We start from the raw sequence: 22,720 nt of genomic DNA, 5'->3' as shown, positions 1-22,720 counted from the left end.
AACGTTCTAACCTCTCTCTCACAGTTGGTGTCTGAAGCAGATCCCTGCAGAGCCCATTTCAAAGGGTTTTTGGGGGAATTCAGCCATCCCTGGAGCGATTTTCTTAGTTTTTGCATTTTTGTGCAAATACAGGAAGTGTACTGAGCAAATAGGAGCAGCTTCTGAGGCAGAGCGAGCTTCCTTTTCCTCGGACTAAGTATCCGCACGGCGCCCTCTGTTGGCTATTAGAATATATGATATATATATATATATACATACACACACACACACACACACACATTTGATACAAATATATACATATTTTAGAACAACTAAGTAGATAGTAGAGTTTCAAGGATGTAGCTTCTTTAATGTGTAAATGCTGTCTAGAGTGTGCTAAATGTTCGATGAGCTTAACAGTGAAATTGTACTGCTTAAGATAGCACATAATATAAAGGAAATTAGCAGTAAGGTATATGCAGGATTTGTAAAACATAGATATATTGTTTTTTGATACCTACTGCCTTTGATCTCCAGTAGATAGATTGACTTTTTAGCTGTGGTTAGCCCAAACAGGAAATAGATAGTTCAAACAGGAAATAGAATATAAAGTACTCAATTAATTATGAGGGTAGCTTCAATATGAAGGTTAATTAATAGTAAGAATGTTTATGCTATATGAGTTGAAATTGTGATCTATTATTAATATTGACATTAGAGAAAGAAATTAGGATTTGAAACACAGGAAGAGAGATAGGGGGAGGGAGAATATGATTTTTTGTCAATTGGCCTTTCAAAGGTCTATGTGGCCCTGAGGAAGGACTGAACTGAATTCTGAGTTAAACTCAAACAAAATATGATTTGTTGAATTTTGGAACAAAAATGAGTTGCTAGTTCACTTTAACTGTTTTGGGGAAGAGAAACTGGTAAAATAAACTGGCAAGGTATCACACACAGTCTTTTGATCATAAGATCCCTCTCTGACAGGAATCTCTCTTTCACTGGGTAGCCACACTGGCAAAGCTCTTTGTATTAATTCTCTTTTATAACTTTGGAGTCTCACAGACCCTTCTCATATCTCTTCCACACTTAAACTTGTAAAGACATATACATTGAATTCTTTAAATCTCCACACAGAACTGAGTCATCTCACTCTCTCTCAGACTCACTAACTGACTGAATCACTCCAACTGAACTCTCTAACTGACTTTTCATAACTGACTTATTTGACACACACACAGAGATTCATTCCAAACAACTCCTCCCATACTCTGTCATCCACCAATCACAGCACACTTGTCTCCCTCAATCACTCTCCTCGGCTATCACTGCACTCCAACCAAACATTTAAAGACACACTCTAAAACAAGGAATCATTACACTGCCAGATAGGTTCTTCCTTTGAAGCCTATCTGGACGGCATGCACATTCAAACACCACCTGAGCAGTGACGTGCTATAGTAGTTGAGAGCACGAGCCCTTAGGCAGACCTTCTTTGTGTAAGTTCCAGCTCTGCTCATTACAGGTGTGCTGTACAAACACACGGCTCAAAGAAGCACGGCGGCCCAAGCTGAGAAATCACACAACACCCTCCAGTCTTTCAAGTGCTTCACATGCATTCACCCAGCAACCTTTGCCATAACCCTGCAAGGCAGGCCAGGGCTAAGGCAGAAGTGGGGCTGAGGCCACAACAGTAGCAGCCAGCCGAAGGCCACAGAGGAACTCTGTGGAGAAGGGGAAATCCGTGAGTTGGGTGCACTGACACTCACAGCCACTACGGCACAGCAGCCCTCCAGGCCCTGACAAGAATTGCAAGGGGGGACAAAAGCAAGGAGAGAACTCAAGAGACCAGGAGAGGGCTTCCTGCGGCGCCAGCTGCTGAAGGCAGGCAGCTTAAAGAAGCTGGGGGGGGGCTCTTCCTGGTGAAGTCTGGAAACTGGTGACCGGCTCCTTCTCACCTGTCTTCTTTAATCACATCCACAAAGTGGGCGTCCGTCTTCTCTCGGATGTTTTTGAACCTCAATGGCAGAAGAGCCGACTGATCCAGACTCACCCCGGCCCACCTCCCTTTCTCCTGCAACATCTCATACAGCGACGTCTGGCTATTGCTCAGCTTCTCTTCCGGGGGAGGGCTCAGGAGTCCGTTCTGGGCCTTTGGACTGCATCCCGCAGGACCCTGGTTCAGGGCAAAGAAAGGGGGAGAAGAAGACACCAGAAAAGTCACAAATCGCATTGTGACTGTTAGGACGGGGACCAGACTAAATTAGCAACTTTCCGTAATCGCCCCTTCCAGCTGTAGACCCACCTCAGCCCCCCCCCCCGTTCCCCACAAGAAGCATTTATGGAGATCTGTGGACAAGGGGGAGAGGGGAGGCAGGAAGGTACTGTACTAATGGTGGGAAATTTAGTCTGGACCAATCCCTACATCCTTAAGTGCATCTCAGCGTGAAAACACGGTTATTTGTTCATTTCTGAATGGGACAGCCGGCACACTCAAGCATGAGGAGACAACTCAGGGCAGGCAGATTAAACATCTTGATTTAAAGCAGACCCAGCACATTAAACAATTATCTTAAGACAGGAGACAACTTTTAACTTTAAAAGTGGTAACTTCTCTGATATGACGGGACATGTGAAGAGGAAACTGAAAGGAAAAGTAGAAAGGGTCAAAACCATTCGGGAAGCTCGGAAACAAATAGTTTTAAATAATCCTGGAAGCTCAGATAAAATATATACCGCAGGTTAGGAAAGGCACAAATAGGTATAGAAAAAGGCATGGATAACAAACAAAGTAATGGAAGCTGTAAAACATAAGATGGGTTCCTTTAAGTGGTGGAAAGCTAGTCTCAGTGAGGCTGATAAAAGAGAACATAGGTTGTACCTAAAAAAATGCAAGACTGTGGACAGGTAGGCAAAAAGGGAATATGAGGAGCATATTGTAAAAAACGTAAAGACCAATGATAAAACTTTCTTCAAATACATTAGAAGCAGGAAACCAGCCAGGGAGGCAGTGAGGCCCTTGGATGACCAAGGGGTAGAAGGAGTACTGAAGGATGATAGGGAAATGGCTGAGAAGCTGAATGCATTTTTTGCCTCTGTCTTCACTGCGGAAGAAGAGAAACGCTTGCCTACTCCAGAACCGTTGATTTCGGGAGGGGTGTTGAAAGACCAGAGTCAGACTGAGGTGACGAGAGAGGTCGTACGACTGGTAGACAACTTAAAAACTGATAAGTCACCAGGCCCGGATGGCATACATCCAAGAGTTCTGAAAGAACTCAGATGTGAACTTGTGGGTATCTTGACAAAAACATGTAATCTTTCATTAAAATCTGCCTCCATTCCTGAGGGCTGGAAGGTAGCTAATGTCACTCCAATCTTTAAAAAGGGTTCTAGAGGAGATCCAGGAAATTACATGCCAGTCAGTCTGACGTCAATACCGGGTAAATTGGTGGAAACTGTTATTAAGGAAAGAATTAGTAGGCACATTGATGAACAAAACCTATTGAGGCAGACTCAGGATGGGTTATGTAAGGGAAGATTTTGTCTCGCTAACTTATTAGTGTTCTTTGAGGGAGTGAACAAATATGTGGACAAGGGGGACCCAACAGATGTTGTTTACCTTGACTTCCAGAAAGCTTTAGATAAAGTTCCTCATCAAAGGCTCCTAAATAAAAGGACAAGTCCTCTTGTGAATCAAAAACTGGCTAATTAATAGGAAACAGAGAGTGAGTATAAATGGGAAATTTTCTCATTTGAGGGTGGTAAGCAGTGGGGTACCGCAGGGATCAGTACTCGGTCTGATGCTTTTTAACTTGTTCATTAATGGTTTGGAGTTTGGAGTAAGCAGTGAAGTGGCTACATTTGCGAAGTTGTTCAGGGTGGTGAAAACCAGTGAGGATTGTGAGGCACTCCAAAGGGATCTGTCAAAGATGGGCAAGTGGGCGTCAACATGGCAAATGGGGTTCAATGTGGCCAAGTGCAAGGTGATGCACACTGGAGCCAAAAATCCTAAATATAAATACACGTTGATGGGGTCTGAACTGGCAGAGACTGATCAAGAGAGAGATCTTGGAGTTGTAGTAGATAACTCACTGAAAATGTTAAGACAGTGTGTGACAGCAATAAAAAAGGCCAATGCTATGCTGGGGATTATTAGGAAGGGAATTAAAAACAAATCAGCCAGTATCATAATGCCCCTGTATAAATCAATGGTGCAACCTCATTTGGAATACTGTGTGCAATTCTGGTCACCACACCTCAAAAGGATATTATAGCATTGGAAAAAGTGCAGAAAGGGGCAACTAGAAGGATAAAAGGGTTGGAACACTTTCCCTATGAAGAAAGGTTCGGGCTCTTTAGCTTGGAGAAACGACAGCTGAGGGGTGACATGATTGATGTTTACAAGATTATGCATGGGATAGAGCAGGTAGAGAAAGAGGTCCTTTTTCCCCCTTTCTCACAATACAAGAACTCGTGGGCACTCTATGAAATTGCTGAGCAGTTGGGTTAGAACAGATAGAAGGAAGTACTTCTTCACCCAAAGAGTGATGAACACATGGAACTCACTGCCACAGGAGGTGGTGGCGGCTACAAGCATGGACAGCGTCAAGTGGGAATTGGATAAGCATATGGAGCAGAGGTCCATCAGTGGCTGTTAGCCACAAGGTATAGATAGGAACTCTCGGCCTGGGGCAAGGGATGCTCTGTATTCTTGCTGCCGGGGGAGGGGGGGCAACAGTGGGAGGGGCTTCTAGTGTCCTGGCCCCACTGCTGGATCTCCTGATGGCACCTGGTATTTTTGGCCACTGTGTGACAGAGTGCTGGACTGGAGGGGCCATTGGCCTGATCCAACACTGGCTTCTCTCATGTTCTTAACTAGGGGATATATTTACAAAATATCAAATTCTTTATGATCGTGAACACTTTGCCTGCATTTCTTATCGCATCGGCCTCCCACCCTTCCCTCCAGCGACTTCAAGGGCAGACCAGGCAGAATTCCGCCTTCGCAGCCGCCCTGTGAGGTGCGCCAGAGGCAGAGAGGCTGTTCTTTGCCCAAGGTCAGCCTGGGAGGCCCACGAGCCAAGAGGGACTTGCTCCCGGATGCCCCCCGGGGCCCGGGCCTCTTCCGCACCGGCTCCCAGGGCCACAGGCGCCCTTGAATTAGGGATGCTCCCAATAAAGAATCTCCCTGGGACAAGCTGTGGCCTGACGTTCAATGAACCGTCATGATTCACTCAGCCAGGAACAGCCGCCTCAAGGCACTTTGAAAAGAGACCCCAACCTCCGGAGGCTGAATGTTCAGATTTTATGAAAAAGGGTTTTTTAAAAAAAGAACACCTGCAGCAGAACAGCAGAAGTTAGTTAGTTGTTGTAGATTTCCCGGGCTGTGTGGCTGTGGTCTTGGCATCGTAGGACCTGACCTTTCGCCAGCAGCTGTGACTGGCCTCCTCAGGGGCATAACGCAGAAAGATGGCGTACCCCCCATGTCAGCGTGAGAAGAAAAATGGGAGGCAGGTCATTTATATCTATTCAGGAAGGTGGGGTAGGGCTGAGTCATTATCTTGCAGGAGTTCCCCAGGCTGTGAAACATCCTAAGGGAGGACCTTTGTCTGAGGAGGTTCTTTTGCATACGGATGTGCTGCTGAAATTCTAATCTTATCTGTAGTGCACAAGTGAGGCTCTTCTACAAACCGTGATGAAATGGAAATGCAAATAAGATCCAGCAAGGGAACAGCTCAGCGAGCGGCATTCAGGGTGGTTGCCACAGAATTCTGCTGTCCGCCTCCCCATGTTAGTCTGCCTTATTTATCCACTAGGAAGAGAAAGCGTTTCTGAGGGCGAGTTGCAGAGGGCAGCCCAGCAGCCATGCCGACCTCCAGATTCAAGGCCAGCGGCACCTTAAGAGACCAACAAGGGTTGTTTGCTTTTTTGGGTGTTTTTTTTTGGGGGGGGGGATAAGCTTTTGAGAGCCAAAGGTCCCTTGGTCAGAAAGCTCATGCCCCCCACCCACCCCAAATCTTTTTGGTCTCTAAGGTGCTCTAAGGACTCAACTTTACCCACTCGAGGCTCTTAGCTGCTAAAAAGTGAGCCATGATAGGGGCTTATGGGGGGAAAGCGTAAAGAAGGCTTTTTCCATCTGACCCTCTGTGCTAGAGCTCAGGGTCCGCCCCCCCTTGAGCCTGACGAGCAGCAGAATCAGAACGAGACTCCTTCCGCACAGTACGACCCGACGAGAGCCCCGGTGGCGCAAGGGGCAGGGATGGCCACGGGCACAGGTGGCTCAGGTCCCCAGTGAAATGGGGATGAGGCAAGAAGCCGCAGCCGTTATGCCTCAGTGCTCAAAGACGGTGTGGTCTAGAAGCATCCATCGTCTGCTGGTGTCAACAGCAGAAGAGGGTACCCTTGTTGAAATCCAGCAGACTTCTTCAGATGTTCTTGTATACCTGAACAGTTCTGACTCTTCCACAGCTTCTAGAAACATCTGCTAGTGGAGCTTCCAGAAACGTTTCCTCGTGGAGACTGTCAGCCACGGGCTGGGATCTCCTGGGGCACTTCCATGGATGGGACAATGTCCGCCAGCAGAGCACAACTTTCTTGCCTCCACTTCCCTGCTGCGGGCAAAGATGCCCTTCCCCCAAGAAGCGCTAGACCACGTCCTGTTTGACTGCAAGCTGCAGAACAAATTTCGCGAGCCCCTTCCTCTGCCTGTGTCATTGATTGCCTTTAAACAGCAGACAGAGATCATGCCTTCTGAGTGTTGGAAATGTGTGTGTTGCAAGGTCTAAAATCCAGTCATTATAGGGTTAATGTGTGTTTACCTGGTGTGCTGTTGTTTAGACTGACCTGGAAGGGAACCTGGCACAGAGCCAAGGGGAAGAAAGCCCGGGAAAGTGAAGCCTATTTATTAACAATCATTGGTTAATGCATTCAGGTGATTTCCTTCTAGGGGTCAAGAAGAAGAAGAATCTCCATTGTTGTAGACTGCATGGTCAAGTGTAAAGATGTAGTCTTAGGTGTCTTTGTTGTTTTGTAGATTTCCTGTGAACCCTTCCCTTAGAAATAAAGATTTTTACATAGAAGAAAATGCCTCCTCTCCAGTGAAGCAAAGATCCATTGTAATCACTGAATATTTAACTATTTTGCCAGTTTTTAAAGTACTGAGGAGCTTTCTTTCAGACAGGCATCACAATGTTACTTACCGGGTAGCTAGATTTGGCTGGCTTGCTACAAGGCATAGGAAAACTGTAATAGCTCATGTAGGGGATTGTTGAGACTTTAAACTTCTTAATAGACTTTGTAGCATTCTACTATATTCTGAATTATTTTATTATGAGGTATTATTCAGATTCTATTGTGAATTATTTTATTATTGTTGTATAGCCCCAATGAGGCATTTTATTGTTTGTGATTAATGTTCTGGTCATAGACCATGAATAAAACCTTGAACCCTCCCCCAAATGCTGCAACAGGATGGGGCGGGAGGCAAGAATGTTGTACTCCACAAGCAGAAATCCTTCTGACTGCTGAACAATTACATCTTTTGACCTTATCGCTAAGCAGCAGAGCAGCCAACAGAAGAGAGCAAGTAAGAATAAGATACCTTTGTGAGGTTTTTGTGTTCGTCCTGACACCCGTTTTGGACAGCTGCTTCCTCTATACTTGCTGCACAGGTGGGAGCCAGTGTAACATTGCACAAAGGGCAGGCCTAAAAACCAAGAAAGAAAGAAAGAGAGAGAGAGAAAGAGAGAGAAAGAGAGAGAAAGAGAAAGAGAGAGAAAGAGAGATAAACATTTTTATCTTTTCACAACTAGCCCGCTGCTAACACTTTTCACTGACATCTCCAAATTGCATACATTTTCAGCGTTTTGAACAAGCGAACATCAAAAGGATGCTGTGAATGGTCTGCACTGCGGAAGCCATTTTCCCTTCCTGAAAACATAATATAACCACAGCAAAGAGGTCTTCAGAAATACAGCGGGCTGCAAGAGGGCCAATAAACTGAATTCCAGTCCAGATAAGACTGAGAGGCTGTTCTGCACAACAGTCTTATCAAGGAATTAAATCAGCTCGTGACACATGGGACTGACTGCATTCCCTCTGAAACACGAAGCTTACTCACCGCTTGGGGGTATCATTTAGACCCACCACTGCACATTCCTCTTCCTTCTGTGGCCCATGGAGCTTTGGGCAATACTAGTTGGTGATTTCACCAGCTGTCTCACTCCCCGTAATCCAAAGGAAGTCATGTGCAAAAATGATACCACAGCTGACTGAGTTTGTTCCCCACCCCTCCTGATTCATGTTTTTATGGGCCCCACAGAAATAACTAAAAAATTTCCAAAAATTTCTGGGTCAAAACTTCAAGAGTGCCTTTTTGCCATTTCAGATATCCCTGAGATGAAATGAAACAGCAAGTCTGGGGTGTAATGTTGGACTGGAAACATCCAAATGCATGTCCCTGAGTATCACATCTGAATTGTGAGGCCAAACAACAGCTCATGAACCCAAACTACATGCTGAAACATTCAAATGCCAAGCATCAAATCAAGACATGTAAATTCAAGACATGTAGATTGAAGGTCAAAGAAGACGGGGACGGCAAAGGATGAGATGGTTAGACAGTGTCATAGATGCAACGAACATGAAGTTGAGCAAACTTCAGAGGACAGCGGAAGACCGGAAGGCCTGGTGTGATCTGGTCCATGGGGTCGCGAAGAGTCGGACTCAACTGTGCGACTGAACAACAACAAAATTCTGTGACTGTCTCTGCTCAATGTTTTATACTGCTAAGTCCTCTACTCAGCGTAACCTGTTAAGTGTGTTCCTAAGAAACACTGGCTGCTACAAATCCCAACACAACACTGGGAATTTTTAGCAGGGATTTCCTGTGTTGGAGGACATGAAGCGGCTCCACTTGAACTGGCAGTGAGGTAGACAGCTGCCCAGTGATTCACAACCCAAAGGAAGGAAACCATCCGCCTGTCACCCCACCATTCTCTTTGACCGACACATTTTCAATTTCAGTCAAAACAACGCCGAGCTGAGAAATCAAACCATAGGCTGATACAACAGATGGTAGAACAGAGTTAGCTCTGTCACCAAATGTTCTATAGTCCATGTGTCTCTGAGCTGAATTATCTATAATGTGAACTATGCAAATGGTTGACTGTACTATTAACAGCAGCTTCAAAATGTTCCTCAAATGCTTCCAATAGCTGTAACAAGTAGTTTCTTCGAGGAGCCATCTGCACAGAGTACAGGCAGGAGGGTGTCCCAGCAATTCAGAGCTTCCCTTCATATATATATCCTGTCAAACTTCAAAGTGGGATGAAGATTTCGCAAGCATTTACTGGAAGCCTTGTGATACGTGGCCACCACACCCTCTCGAAGGTTTTCAGACTTCTTTAGCGGCTGGGACTGAAGGAGGATTGAAGAAGGACTGTGCTTGCTCTTTCCAGGCCGATTAGTCTTCACGGACATGCAGTGAACTCTGTGACCTGCCAGCCATCCTGCTCAATTCTACCTTTGGAGTATTCTTTGGGCTTGATGGAGAGATCTGACATTATTGGCAACATCACAAAACTGTTCTTACACATTTTGTATGAAATAATATCAGCTGCCGCTGGAGAACAGCTAATGCCACTGTGCCTGTGCCCAGCAATGCTTCCATTCATTTTTTCCTGTGTGCAAGTCAAAGCGCTGGTGCTCGCCTTTAAAAGACTGCGATGTGAGCATCTTCAAGGCCACCCCCTCCCGTATAAACCCCGCTGCAGAGGTCCCCATCACTGAGGCAAGGCAGACATCAGCAAAGAGCAAAGAGCTCCACAAATAAGCGATCGCTGCTGAGAAGAGTCTCCGTCCTCCGGCTGCTTGGTGCCTTTCTTGTTAAATCGGAGCCGCCAGGCAAAAAGTGTCACTGACCCCAGGAACTGGTGATTCAGTCGGCTGCGAGAGAGGCAGATACTCAGTTGGATAGTTTTGGTTAAGCTGCTTTTATTCCGTGCATCTGACCCTGCAGAGATATTTCACAGTTTTATCCGCCGTACTCTCCTGAACTGCATTTTCATCACGTCTTATCATCTGTTGTTCACCTACGGTCACTGATGCTGATATATTGATTTTAATGTTACTTCTTTTGTGTGTGTAACTACTTTTGTGTGACTTATCTTTATGTGCAGGAAAGTACTTATAGAACGCACAAATGTTACAGCCTACAAACAATGAGCGACGGATTAACTAATTTAATGTGGCAAGCCAAAACTACCAACAGAGAAATCAATTCAGGTCTACAGAGATTTTAGAAGTCTTTATAATATGGTTACTTATTCACCATTACTGATAGCATGCCTTATCACAATTTAGCACAGATGATCTCACATTCTTTCGACCCACCCACCCACCCATTAAAATCAAGCCTCAGTAACTGAACTGAATGTAATTCCTTCCTCTCCGCTCCATCTCCTTCACATCCCTTGAGGATTAAGCTCCCTGGACTAGGGATCTGTTCTTTTGATGTTTCCTGGTAAGCACCAAGAATCCGCATGTACCTCCCTCTCACAATTCCAGAACAGAAAAGACCTTTAACTGGCCACAGAAGGCCTGCAATGACGGTGCCAGATCTCCCTCCCTGGGGGTATAGTTTCAAATTTGAGGGGGGGGGGACAGGAGTGGAAAAGGCCCTTGTATGGGTTCCCCATCAACCTCACCTCTAAAAGGGTCAGTTCCATCAAAAAACCCTCTCACAGATGTTCTACATGCCCAAACAGATGGATATTGGAGAATGCAGCGCGTAAAGACACTTGTCCTTTACTACCCAAGGGAGTCTCAGAGCGGTTTACAATCTCCTTTCCCTTCCCCTCCCCACAACAGACACCCTGGGAGGGAGGCTAGGCTGAGAGAGCTCTTGACAGAAACTGTTCTTTTTCAAGGACAGCTCTTATCAGAACTATGGCTTGCCCAAGGTCATCCAGCCAGGTGCAAGTGGAGGAGTAGGGAATCAAATCCGGTTCTCCCAGATTAGAGTCTGCGCACTGAACCACTACACCAAACTGGCTCTCATAAATGTCACTTTGTCGGGCCGGGCCATGTGTGCCATAGAACGTAATGCCAATTATAGGAGATATAAAAATGGTATAAAGGAGAGCAGCTGGTAAGCGCCTAGTTGGTGTCTCCTCACGGGACAGGAATGCCGTTCTTGGGGAACAGCTGCAGTAGGCAACCCAAGTAAACTGGTAAAGAGCGCTCGTCGCCATCACCATAGATGTCCGTAAGAGCTGTCCCAACCTGCAAGCACAATCTACATGGGTTGCATATTCTCTGACAGAAAAGGCTGGATACCTCCTCTTGGGTCAGCTTTACATCCCTAAATACTTGTGATTTGCCTGGACTAACTCCGCTTATCCATATGCACTCAGTGCTTTTCTGCCTTCAGACACTGGTTCAGCTGCATTCACTGCCTCCCTGCAATTATCTGGAAAGGACGGGTAGAGCTGAGAGTTATCAGCATTTTACTGATCCTTCAGCCTGTATCTCCAGAGAGTCTCTCCCATGAAGTTTAAAATCTGTGTGAAATCACTGGGAGACGATGAAACTGTGAAGCACGCCCACAGTACCTCCTTCTGATCGCAGCAAAGACAAAAAGTGCATCCAAAACCCATCTAAGGTGAACAATACAAAAAATCCCACAGTTGATGGTTACCTAAAGTTGCCAAGAAAGCCATCCTCAAAGATGTACTCCCATAATCAACTGGCCAGCATAAATCATCTTTTACAGTGACCAAGTTGGTGCCATATACAGGTCAGAAACCAGAGAGCTATACAGTCGGTATCATCCAGAAATACCTGGAGTCACCACTTTGAGGGATGCTGCCTAGAAACTGCCGATCGGAAACTGGTTTATCCAGGCCTGAAGAATCTACAGAGGGTTTTTTTTCTCCCCTCAATAAGGATCCCGTCACTGCCTCTTTCAACACCAGAGGCAGCCATCTCTTAAACGAAAGAATTATTACTAGTTTGTGCCATAAATAAGGAAGTTCTCCTCCGGCAGATTTCAACAGCTGGGATGGAACAGGATCTGCAGGACCAGGGGCTGGATCAACTCCAGATATTCTGTCCACATCTTCAGGTTGCAGAAACAAAAAAAGGCATCCATCAGAGCAAGACTAACTAAATCCCCAGGAGCATGCAGCATCTCTGAATGAGAGCCAGTTTGGTGTAGTGGTTAAGTGTGCAGATGCTAATCTGGGAGAACCGGGTTTGATGCCGCACTCCTCCACTTGAACCTGTTGATGTGACCTTGGGTCAGTCACAAGCTCTGGCACAGCTGTTCCTGAAAGAGCAGTGTAATGATTCCTTGTTTTATATGTGTGTGTGTCTCTTTAAAGGTTTGGTTGCATGGCTGTGTGATGGACTAGAGTGCTTGAAGAGACAAGTGTGGTGTGATTCGTGATTGACAGAGAGGGAGAGGGGTTTTAGAAAGGGTTTCTGAGTGGATGAATGGGTATGTCCTTCAGGAGTGACAGTTAGAGGTTTGACAGTTGATAAAGACAGTTGTTAAGTTTTAGTTCGTTCTGAGGTCTGAGGGAGAGAGACAGTCTTGTGTGTGATACAAGAGTTAAGTTCTGTGTATGAAGAAAAGTTGAATGTATAAGGAAACAAAAGTTAAATGAAAGTCTGAGTGACAGACTGGAGTGAAATAGGAAATGTATATGACCCTGAGTAATGAGTTACAAAGTTACTTGAAAAATCCCTGTCAGAAAGGGAGCAGATCTTGTGTGAGACGTTACATTGTTCTACACTTTTATTTATGAACTGTTTCAATAAATCTTCTTTTATTTAAGTCTGCCAGCTCTGAAAGAAATACTTCCCAGGACCACAGTAGTACCTCGAAAGCCTTAAAACCGACCTACCTACCCAGTGATAGCCAAAAGAAAGTATAAAGGTTTGGAAAGCCTAAAATTTCCTGGTGGCAGCCTAACCTACCCAGTTGAACAAAATAAAAAGAACACTTTAAAGTGAAACCAGGCCTCCCCAGATAAGGGGACGTCACAAGTGGTGCTTGGTGGTGGGATTCGAACATCCTGAGGAAGAGAACACATTATAGAGAGCATATATTGAGTGAAATAAAAAGTCTGGGAGAAAGAAATACAAAAAGACAGAAAAATGGCAGAGTTTTTGGGATTAAAGGAGGCTTTAATTCAGAAATGTATAGACTTAAATTTACCTCATGAAGGAAGAGGGGCAGAAGAGATGAGGGCTAGTCTGATTCAAAACGCGGTGGAAACAAGTAAACATGATAGTGAGGGAAAGTTTAATCCCAATCCTGATTATTTGGAGTTTTTGAAAGAAAATAGCGATAGAGAAATGGAAAAGTGGAAGGTTGAAACTGCACTTAGAGAGAAGGAATTAGAAATGACCACAGCACTTAGGGAACGAGAACTACAATTGGAAGCAGAGAGATTGCATTTACAAAGAGAGAAACTTAAACTTGAGGAGAAAAAGGAGGGAAGCCTAGAGAATAGATATGATAACCCTCGAGTGACACCCAAGGATTTTATAATGTATGTGACAGGAGAAGATCCCCAAATCTTTTTGTCAACTTTTGAAAAATCTGCTCAAAATTGGGGAATACCAGAGACTCAATATATGAAATATTTACCCAGTTTAATTAGGGGGGAACTAGCTGAGATTTATAATACATTTCCCTCAGATACGCCTGTTGTATATGCCGAATATAAAGAAGCTGTGTATGACAAATTTAGACTCTGTGCTCATTACTTCAGAAAAAAATTTAGGAGTCTGACTCCTCAAAAAGAGAAGTCGCTTAAAGCATTCAGCGCACAATTAGGTGATTCCTTTGACAAATGGATCTCATCAGCCAAAACTGACACTAGAGAAAAATTAAGGGAGCTGATGATTCTAGATCAATTCCTTTCCCAACTTCCCTCAGAAATAAGACTTTTGGTGAAAGATAAGCTTCCTGAAAATGTAAAACAGGCAGCCGAATGGGCTGATAAGCTAATGCTCAATAGGGGGGGGTTGGGGAAAATATGAACAAAGGGAGTTCAAGTCTAAAATACTTTCGCAAGCCAGCCCTGTCTCTGAGAGAAGGAGACCTGAGGGTAAAGGACTGGATAGAAAAGTGGAGGAAACCAAGGAGAGTAATTGGAAGGACAGACAATGTTATACCTGTGGGAAATCCGGACATTTATCATATCAATGTGTAAAGAACCAAAATAAACCCAGAAGCCCTGAGCAAATACGAAGACTCACTAGGTTTACCTCAGGAAATGAGGGAGCACAGCCTAGAAACTACAGTAGTACCGCAGAGACTTATGAAAAGTCCGACAATACCACTCCCTCCCTTATAGCTTAGGAAACAATTTATCTGTGTGGAGTTAAATTAGGACAGTCTTTGCTGCTTTCACCGCCACACCACAGGCTCGACTGTGGACTCCTGTGTTCCACCAGGCTTGGCAGCTCTAAGTGTCATTCTAAACACTTCACATTCCCCAGCGTGTTAGAGAAGGGGGGGGGGGACCCAGAAGTTCCCTGGCGGTGTTAGGACCAACTGGGGACCCACCAATTGATTGACATGACTGACAGCCAAATCAGCAGGGAAATTCCCCAGAGATGCCAGGAAGCTCTTTCAGAGCCACCCTTCGCCAGGAGCAGAGGATGTTAACTGGGTCTTTACTTGGCCCTGTCCCTTGAGCCAGTTTGGTGTCATGGTTAAGTGCACAGACTCTACTCTGAGAGAACCAGGTTTGATTCCCCACTCCTCCTCCTCTTGCACCTGGCTGGATGACCTTGGGCAAGCCGTAGTTCTCTGATAAGAGCTGTCCTTGAAAAAAGAGCAGTCTCCGTCAAGAGCTCTCTTAGCCCCACTGACCTCACAGGGTGTCTGTTCTGTTGTGGGGGGGAAAGGAGTTTGTAAGCCGCTCTGAGACTCCTTTGGGTAGTGAAGGGAGGGGTATAAATCCAATCTCTTCTTCTTCTTCCACTTCTACTCCTCCAGATGCAGCCAGCTGGGTGACCTTGGGTCAGTCACAAGTTCTCTCAGAGCTGTTTTCTCAAGGGCAGTTCTTGAAAGAGCTCTCTCAGCCCCACCTACCTCACAGGGTGCCTGTTGTGGGGAGGGGAAGGGAAAGGAGTTTGTCAGCCACTCTGAGACACCTTTGGGTAGTGAAGGGCCATGGGGTATAAATCAATGTTCCCTCTAAGCTGTGGAGTTTTGTGAGCAAAAATTCTGCTTGGTGAGCTCCTGGCCCTAAAGTTGTGAGCAAGCGATTTGGCTGCTGCATAAATTAGTTTGCTCTGGAGCCATCCTTCCTGAGCTAAGACAAGAATGTAAGAGCCGGAGGCTAGAAAAAGTTTGAGCTAGCTCAAACTAATTCAGCTTAGAGGGAACACTGGTATAAATCCAATATCTTCTCTTCTTCTCTTCTTCTTTAAACCCCACCACGCCATAATCTTGAATTCTGCCACCACCACCAGATCAACTATCTCTTGTCCTGCACAGACCACCACATCAAAGAAGGTATGCCCAGATATATGTCCGGGGCTCACAGCGTTACCTGACACTGTCCCACAGTTGTTATGCTCTGGAGATAAAGCATGGATGCTGAAGTCTCCAGAACATTCAGTCAGAGGGTCTTCAACACCAATCGTTATAGAGAGGAGTGAGCCCACCAAGAGAATCTCTGTCTTGTGAGCACAATTTCAGATGTATACACTTATGAAACAGGACAGTAGACGAGGGGAACAGAAGTCGATCATAATCTGCTGGCTACAGCCCCAGTCTCACCAGCTTGAAACCTGGCAGGCATGACAAAGAGAGCCCAACTAACACCACTGTGTTCCACCAAGCAGCATCGCTGTGTCCATCCAGGGCTAAATTCCGAAGTTTCCTGTTAAGTGACCTGGCCTTTTAAACACAGTAGTTTGTTGATTGGATGCCCAAAGTTTATTTGGTTGGGAAGAGGATCCAAAGGGAGGCAAATTCATGAGAGTTTTTGCTGCTTTCTCCTCACGGGGTAAGTCTACTTCCCACTGCCCCAGATTCAGGGGGTGGCAACATCCTTGCTGCTGCCTCCAATCATCCTCTCACCTCTCCAGTTCCCCTGAGTGTCACACTCTAATACAGCAGAAGAAGAACTACTAGAAAAGTAGAAGGATTTACACACCTCAAAGTAATTTGAAAGACAATTTGGGTAGCAAAAGATTTAAAAAACCAGTAAGTTAAGCCCGTCTGAAACGATGAAAGAAAGATCAAATATAAGCTACAAACCAGAAACAGCAGTGAATATTATCATAACCATTTCCCCCCCTCAAGTCTATGGACAGATTAAATTCCTGGCAGAGGACCTCTCTTGCTGGAACAAATTTCACACTTAAGAACAGGGGCAGTCCGATAATGCTTTGCAAAGCACTGAAGAAAATCATAAATGCTGCTTTCCAAGTACATGAAATTATCTGGCTCTATTTGTGGCTCAGGACTCTCTCCCATTAGATGCACTCACAGATTACCATGTGAAAAGCAAGAGCACACACACACCCCAATCACCACACTTTGCCAGCCTCCAACTGCTCAGAGCAGCAGTACTTTTATCTTCCCAGTAACCCTACCAGGAGGTTTAGCCAACCTACAGACACTTTGGCCTAAAACTCAAAAGCCGGCCGGAGCTGGGGACTCAGGTCTAGATTCCCACATCCGGCTCTGGTCCTCTCTCCCAGTCTTTCGGTTAACAAATGCAAAGCCTAACTGCAAAGGAATAGAGTGTTTATTTTTCCTTCTTCAGGAATTCACAACAATCAACACAGCTGCATATTTTCCAGCATTTCCCCCATGTCAGCTAACTACGCTGCTGCTCCTCTCCAATTTATGTTTTCTTTGAGGAACAGGCTGGTCTTTGATAATTAAACAATGCAAACATCAGGAATAAACACAGCAAAGACAAGCCAAACACAGACATACCACACATATGCATTTGAATCACGAGAACACAAAGCTGTCCGATTAAAGATCTCCCGGCCAATGATGTGACTGTGTCTGTGTTTTGGTCAGCATGTGGGAGACTGAGCTTCAACTCCCCAGGCTGCCATGGAAGTCCGCTGGGTGACCTTGGGCCAGTCACCCACTCAGTCTGACTTGCCTCTCATGATGGCATCGTTTCTAGCTAAGCATCTCAACAGAGGTATGAAGAATGTATTTGACAAACCTTGTTTTTCTTTGGTGGTCTGCAACCCTTTGCTAAGTCACCAATGTTCTCCACTGATGAGGCTCCCTGTAACTTGCTTCTGTCTCCCGCTTCAAGGCCCGGAAACAGAGTCTGTGAGCAGCTGCAAAGGGGATCCTTAGCTTTCAAACCAGAGATCAGGAACGTTTTCATGCCTATGGGAAAGTTACAGTTAGAGCAGCAGAAACAGTTCTTCTGTCCACATCACCGCAGAAACCCCTCTCTCCACACCCAGAAGCTGCGTAAATAACAATACCTGCTACCAGTGTTCCCTCTAAGCCGAGTCAGTGTGAGCTAGCTCACAGATTTCTAGCCTCCGGCTCACACATTTTTGTCTTAGCTCAGGAAGGATGTGGCTCCAGAGCAAACTAATGTATGCAGTAGCCAACTCGCTCGCTCACAATTTTAATGCCAGTAGCTCACAAAGTAGAATTTTTGCTCACAAGACTCCACAGCTTAGAGGGAGCATTGCGTGCTACCAGTGCTAGCAAGGCTGGTCGCTTACACCACCAGTTCCTCCTCCTCCTAGAATCAGAACTAAGCCTAAACTTTGGCAACAAAAGATGCATTTTGTAAGTTGCTCAGCCAACCCTCGCAGAGTTGTGTTTTCCTCGGCTTCTTTTCTAATCCTTCCTTTAAAACACACACACACCCCAGAATGGCTTCCTTGTATAATGCACTATATGACAGCCCTCAAGTGCTACTGCTGTTCATTAGTCAGCCACCGAGCTCCTTGGCAGCGTGAACATGTTAGCTTTAAAAGCTCCGTGTCTTAGGAGAAATGGAAAGCTGGCACTGCAGCAATTTGCAAGGCTGTTCGAGTCCCCTGCAAGAGAGGGAGCAAGGAAGGACACAGCCCCCTCCAGCCTCTTTATATTCTTCCTTCGGGCAGCAACCGTCGCATCAGCACTGAGTAATAAAGGCAGCACAAGTCTTTCAAGAGAAATGACTCACACATCAAATTAAGACACTTCCAGTATGTCTAAGACTGCATCTTCAGGCACCCTTTGATGGGGATTTAGCCCCATTTAATTCGGGGGGTGGGGGGGACTGCTTCATAAAATGCATGCACAAAGTATTTCAGTGATCTGACAATACACAGGAACAATCCTGACTCACTGTAGCCTCTCTTATTTTGTTGTGCTAGACTGAATCTAGACAGAGGCTATGAAGGGGCCTGGATATCTTTTAACTACCCTAGTTATATCTGTGTTGTTGTGACACCAGGTAAGTGTCAGGCTAATTCAAAGCTACCCATAAAATAAAGGCTTTTATTTTAGCCATATACACTTAACCACAGTATAACCTGCAATCTAGAATGAAAGTTTATGGCAAACGCACATAAAAGTGTTCATGTTTTCATAGCAATACACTCCTCTGCATAAATTTGCTACTAAGGCATCTGGTAGCGACTAACAGGTCCAAGTTCAGTCAGCTGAACGTTAGGAAGAACTTCCTGACAGTTAAAGAGGTTCCTCAGTGGAACAGGGTTCCTTGGGAGGTGGTGGGCTCTCCTTCTCTGGAGGTTTTCAAACAGAGGCCAGATAGTCATCTGACAGCAATGCTGATTCTGTGAACTCGGGCAGATCATGAGAGGGAGGGCAGGAAGGGTTGCCTCAGTGCTGAGTTCTCGTGGTCCTTTCTGACATGCCCAGGGAAATGCTGATTGCCACTTTGGGGTCAGGAAGCAATTTTTCTCCAGGGATCTTGGAGGTTTTCTTTTGCCATCTTCCGGGCATGGAGCAGCGGTCACAGGGAGTGTGTGTGTCTTTGGGGGGGGGGAGGTATTTGTGAGTTTCCTGCATTGTACAGGGGGTTGGACTAGATGGCCCTGGAGTTCCCTTCCAACTCTATGATTCTACAATTAAATGATTCCTCCAAATTCTCCCCTTGTAAGCCGCCCTGAGCCCGCTCGCGGGGAGGGCGGGGTAAAAATGTCTAAAATAAATAAAATAAAGGCCAATTCATAGAACACTGCCAGACAACAATAATCGCGAAATGGGTTATTAAATACAGAAACACACTGGCATTGTTCTAGATCACTGGGCATCTTCTACACTTCAGGCAGAGAAATCAGCAATAAGCACAGAGATTTCTCCAAACAAAACAAACACCGCTTCAGATTTTGTGGCCAACCTACAATTCCTAAAGAATTCATATAGTATTCCAAATTATCTGCGGAAAAGGAAAGCTACTTCAAGCCCTGCACAGGACTGAAAACGCTGCAGACAGCTGCACTTCCACGGCTGTTCCCTCCAGGAAAGGCAAGCCGACTTGTCAAACTTGCCTAAGGGAGATGGAGTGTTTTGATTTCGTGCCATTTTCCACTCCGAGCCCTCTCCTTTATTCTCAAAAGCCCGGTTATCTCACTGTCTCCTCAAACTCTGCTCTTGCCTACAGCTTTAAAAGCAAAATGTACAATGCACAGAAACTTGAAGGTATTAAGGCAATTTCAAATACTTCAGTGTGGATCTCATTTTGCCTTTCATCTAGTCTCCAGGTTTATGAGACTCAGCCTAAAGGAGCTGATAAAGTGTCAATCATTCCCTGAAGAATATCCCGTTGAGATCCATTTGTCTTTACGGCAAGCAAAAATTAAAAGCGTCGATAGAAAAACAAGAATTAGCACACCTTCTTTCTTAAAGTTTTTGTTCTAGTCCTGGTAACAAGTTTGCAATTATCTGAACTCTTTTTTGATGTGAATGATTCATTCACACTACTCAAGTTCTAACAGCTGCAACTTACTGTAAATCTAGCAAACTTATTTTTTCTTGTGAATCTAGGAAAGGGGAACAGCAAAGAGACATAAATGTTACTGAACACACTAACACAAAATCAGTTTGCTGCTCAGCTTCCCTAAGCGTCGTATTTTATAATAAAACACAGGAATCGCCTGCCTCTTATACAAAGACACGAAAATATAAGCCCTAACAGCAGACTGGATGCTGTCATGCTCTGAAATATTTGGCATGCAAAGACCTTACTTTTCATCCCTCTTCAAAGGGGGTGGGGTGGGTAGATACCTGTGTAATGAGTTTCGGGACTGGCTAAGGATACACACAAAACTGCATCCCAACTTTCCACCATTTGCATGGCAGGAGCCTGAGGTTATGGTAAAGAATACTGAAACAAGCCAAGCCTTTTTAAACCTCTGCCTTATATGTAAGGTAAAGGTTTCCCTTGTTTGAAAGCCAGTCGAATCTGACTCCAGGGATGCAGTGGTCATCTCCGTTTCCAAGCCGAAGAGCCAGCGCTGTCCAGAGACGTTTCCGTGGTCATGTGGCCGGCATGACTAGATGCCAAGGTGCCCGGAACGCTGATACCTTCCCACCAAAATGGTACCTATTTATCTGCTTGCACTTTCTTGCTTTCGAACTGCTAGGTTGGCAGGAGCTGGGACCAGAGACGGGAGCTCACTCCATCACGTGGCACTTGGGTCTCGAACTGCTGAATTACCAACCTTCTGGTCTGCAGTTCAACGTCTTAACCACTTGAGCCACCGCAGCCCCGCCTTATATGTATGGACTGGTAAATTCCATTTCATTGTATTTGAGGAACTGTGCGTGCACATACAATCTCAAGCCAATGGCCCATCCAGTCCAGCACTCAGTCACACAGTGGCCAAAAATACCAGATTACAGACACTGGATAGGAAAACAGATCCAGGTGGGGCAGCCATGTGGGGCTGAAGCAGCAGAACGACGTCTGAGTCTAGTGTTGGTGGCACCTTTAAGACCCACAGAGCTTATACCCAGAATAAAAACTTTGTTGCTCTTAAAGGTGCCCAGGCTGGACTCCAACTTTGCTCTGCTGCTTCAGACCAACATGGCTGCCCCACCTGGATCTTTTAAAGCCAAGTTTCATACGAAGGAAGCACACGTACCTTTAAGCTGGTCTGCCACCACACTCTGGCCAACTCGCTCAATCACCTTCCCATCCTCCATTTCATAACGGTCATCCAGGTATTTTGCCGTGGCCTCCGAAATGTGGACCTTCCCGGCCACGCCCAGCTGCTCCATCAGGTTGGCCAAGTTGACGTCGTTGGACCAGACGTCAAACTTAAACCGCCGCATTCCCAGAATGCCGCACAGGACGGTCCCGGTGTGAACCCCGACCCGCATGTTGACCATCTCTTTCTTTTCCTGGCAGAACTGCTCGATGGCCTTGATCATGCCCAGGCCCATCTCGATGCAACAGTAGGCGTGATCCTCTCGCGGCTCGGGGCACCCAGCCACACAGTAGTAGCAGTCGCCCAAGGTGCTGATCTTCTCGCATTTGGTGTCCTCGCAGAGCCGGTCGAAGCGGCCGAAGAGATCGTTCAAGAGCCCCACCAGGGCGTGGGCGGATTTGTTGGCGCTCATCTTGGTGAACCCCACGATGTCGGCGAACAAGATGCTGACGGGCTCTATCTGCTGCATCTTGAAAGGGCGGAAGACGATGGGGTTCTTCTGCAGGGAGGGCTTCTTCTTGCGGCTCTTGGGGCTGGAGGCGGAGTGGCGCTTGACGGAGGAGGAGTTCTCGCTCTCGTCGTCGTCGCCCTGCCTCATGAGGTCGTCGGCGATGGTCCGGGGCATGACGGAGTGGATCATGCGCTCCTTGAGGGCCTTCTCCACCTCCAGGTCCTTGCCGTGCATGATGGACTGGCCCACCTTGAGGAAGGTGCTGCGGGAGCGCACCTCGGACATGATGAAGAGGTGGACGCCCGTGGCGTGGATGCAGAGGTGGAGCAGGGCCCGGGCGAGGGCCTCCTCCCAGTAGGCGGCCACGCGGGGCCCCCCGGCCCAGCAGCCGTCGTTGCGGAAGTGGTAGGCGAGGGTCTCGAAGAGGGCCGAGTAGGCCAGTCCCAGGAAGAGGCTCAGGTAGAGGGGCAGGCGCAGGACGGCGTAGAGCAGGAGCAGGGCCTCGACGCACATGGAGAAGCCGCCCACCGGCGAGAGGAGGGGGAGGCCGCGGCAGGGGGTGGCGGAGGCGCTGCTGCTAGTGCTGCCACTGCTGGCGTTGCTGCTGCTGCTGCCGGCGGGGGCGGCGTCGGTGGGGCCGGCCAGGGCCTGGAGGTGGGGGGCCAGGGTGAGGGCGAAGAGCAGGAGGGCCAGGGCCAGGGCGGCGGCCCCGCAGTGCCGGGCGTAGCGGCGCGAGAAGGTGAAGAGGAAGAGGGCCCCGCAGCCGGCCAGCGCCCCCAGGGCCGGCCCGGCCACCGCCGCCCGCCCTCCGCCTCCGCCGCCTCCCAGCCGGAGCCCGAGGAAGGCGGCCCAGAGGAGGCAGGCGGCCCCGGCGTAGGAGAGCGCGTAGCGGAAGCGGCGCCGCGTCTGCGGGAAGCAGCGCTCCAGGCAGGCCTCCTCCAGGTTGCACGAGTCGAACTGCGGGTTCCACCAGCGCCGCGACGCCCGCTCGAACAGCTGCGGAAGACCACGCCGGCGCCGGCCCCGGAGGCCCCGGAGGCCCAGGAGGAGGAGGCTACGGGAGGAGGCCCCCGCCCCGCCTGCCCCTGCAGTCCCCGCGGCGCC

The 22,720-nt window shown here is 47.0% G+C and overlaps 1 protein-coding gene across 1 annotated transcript in view; it reads right to left on the bottom strand.

The window, feature by feature from the left end:
* Positions 1-22,720, bottom strand: part of ADCY9 (adenylate cyclase 9) — a 43,793-nt gene that overhangs the window by 18,364 nt on the left and 2,709 nt on the right. The window contains exons 2-5 of the mRNA XM_015409888.1: positions 21,100-22,701; positions 17,199-17,371; positions 7,580-7,684; positions 1,938-2,155 (exon numbers count right to left, since the gene is read on the bottom strand). Of these exons, the coding sequence (XP_015265374.1) occupies positions 1,938-2,155; positions 7,580-7,684; positions 17,199-17,371; positions 21,100-22,701 (2,098 nt within the window). The remainder of the gene's footprint in view (positions 1-1,937; positions 2,156-7,579; positions 7,685-17,198; positions 17,372-21,099; positions 22,702-22,720) is intronic.

This window comes from Gekko japonicus, unplaced genomic scaffold (genome assembly GCF_001447785.1).
Source record: "Gekko japonicus isolate JY-2015 unplaced genomic scaffold, Gekko_japonicus_V1.1 scaffold78, whole genome shotgun sequence".
NCBI classification, from domain to species: Eukaryota; Metazoa; Chordata; class Lepidosauria; order Squamata; family Gekkonidae; genus Gekko; species Gekko japonicus.
This window is presented reverse-complemented; position numbering and strand designations above follow the sequence as displayed.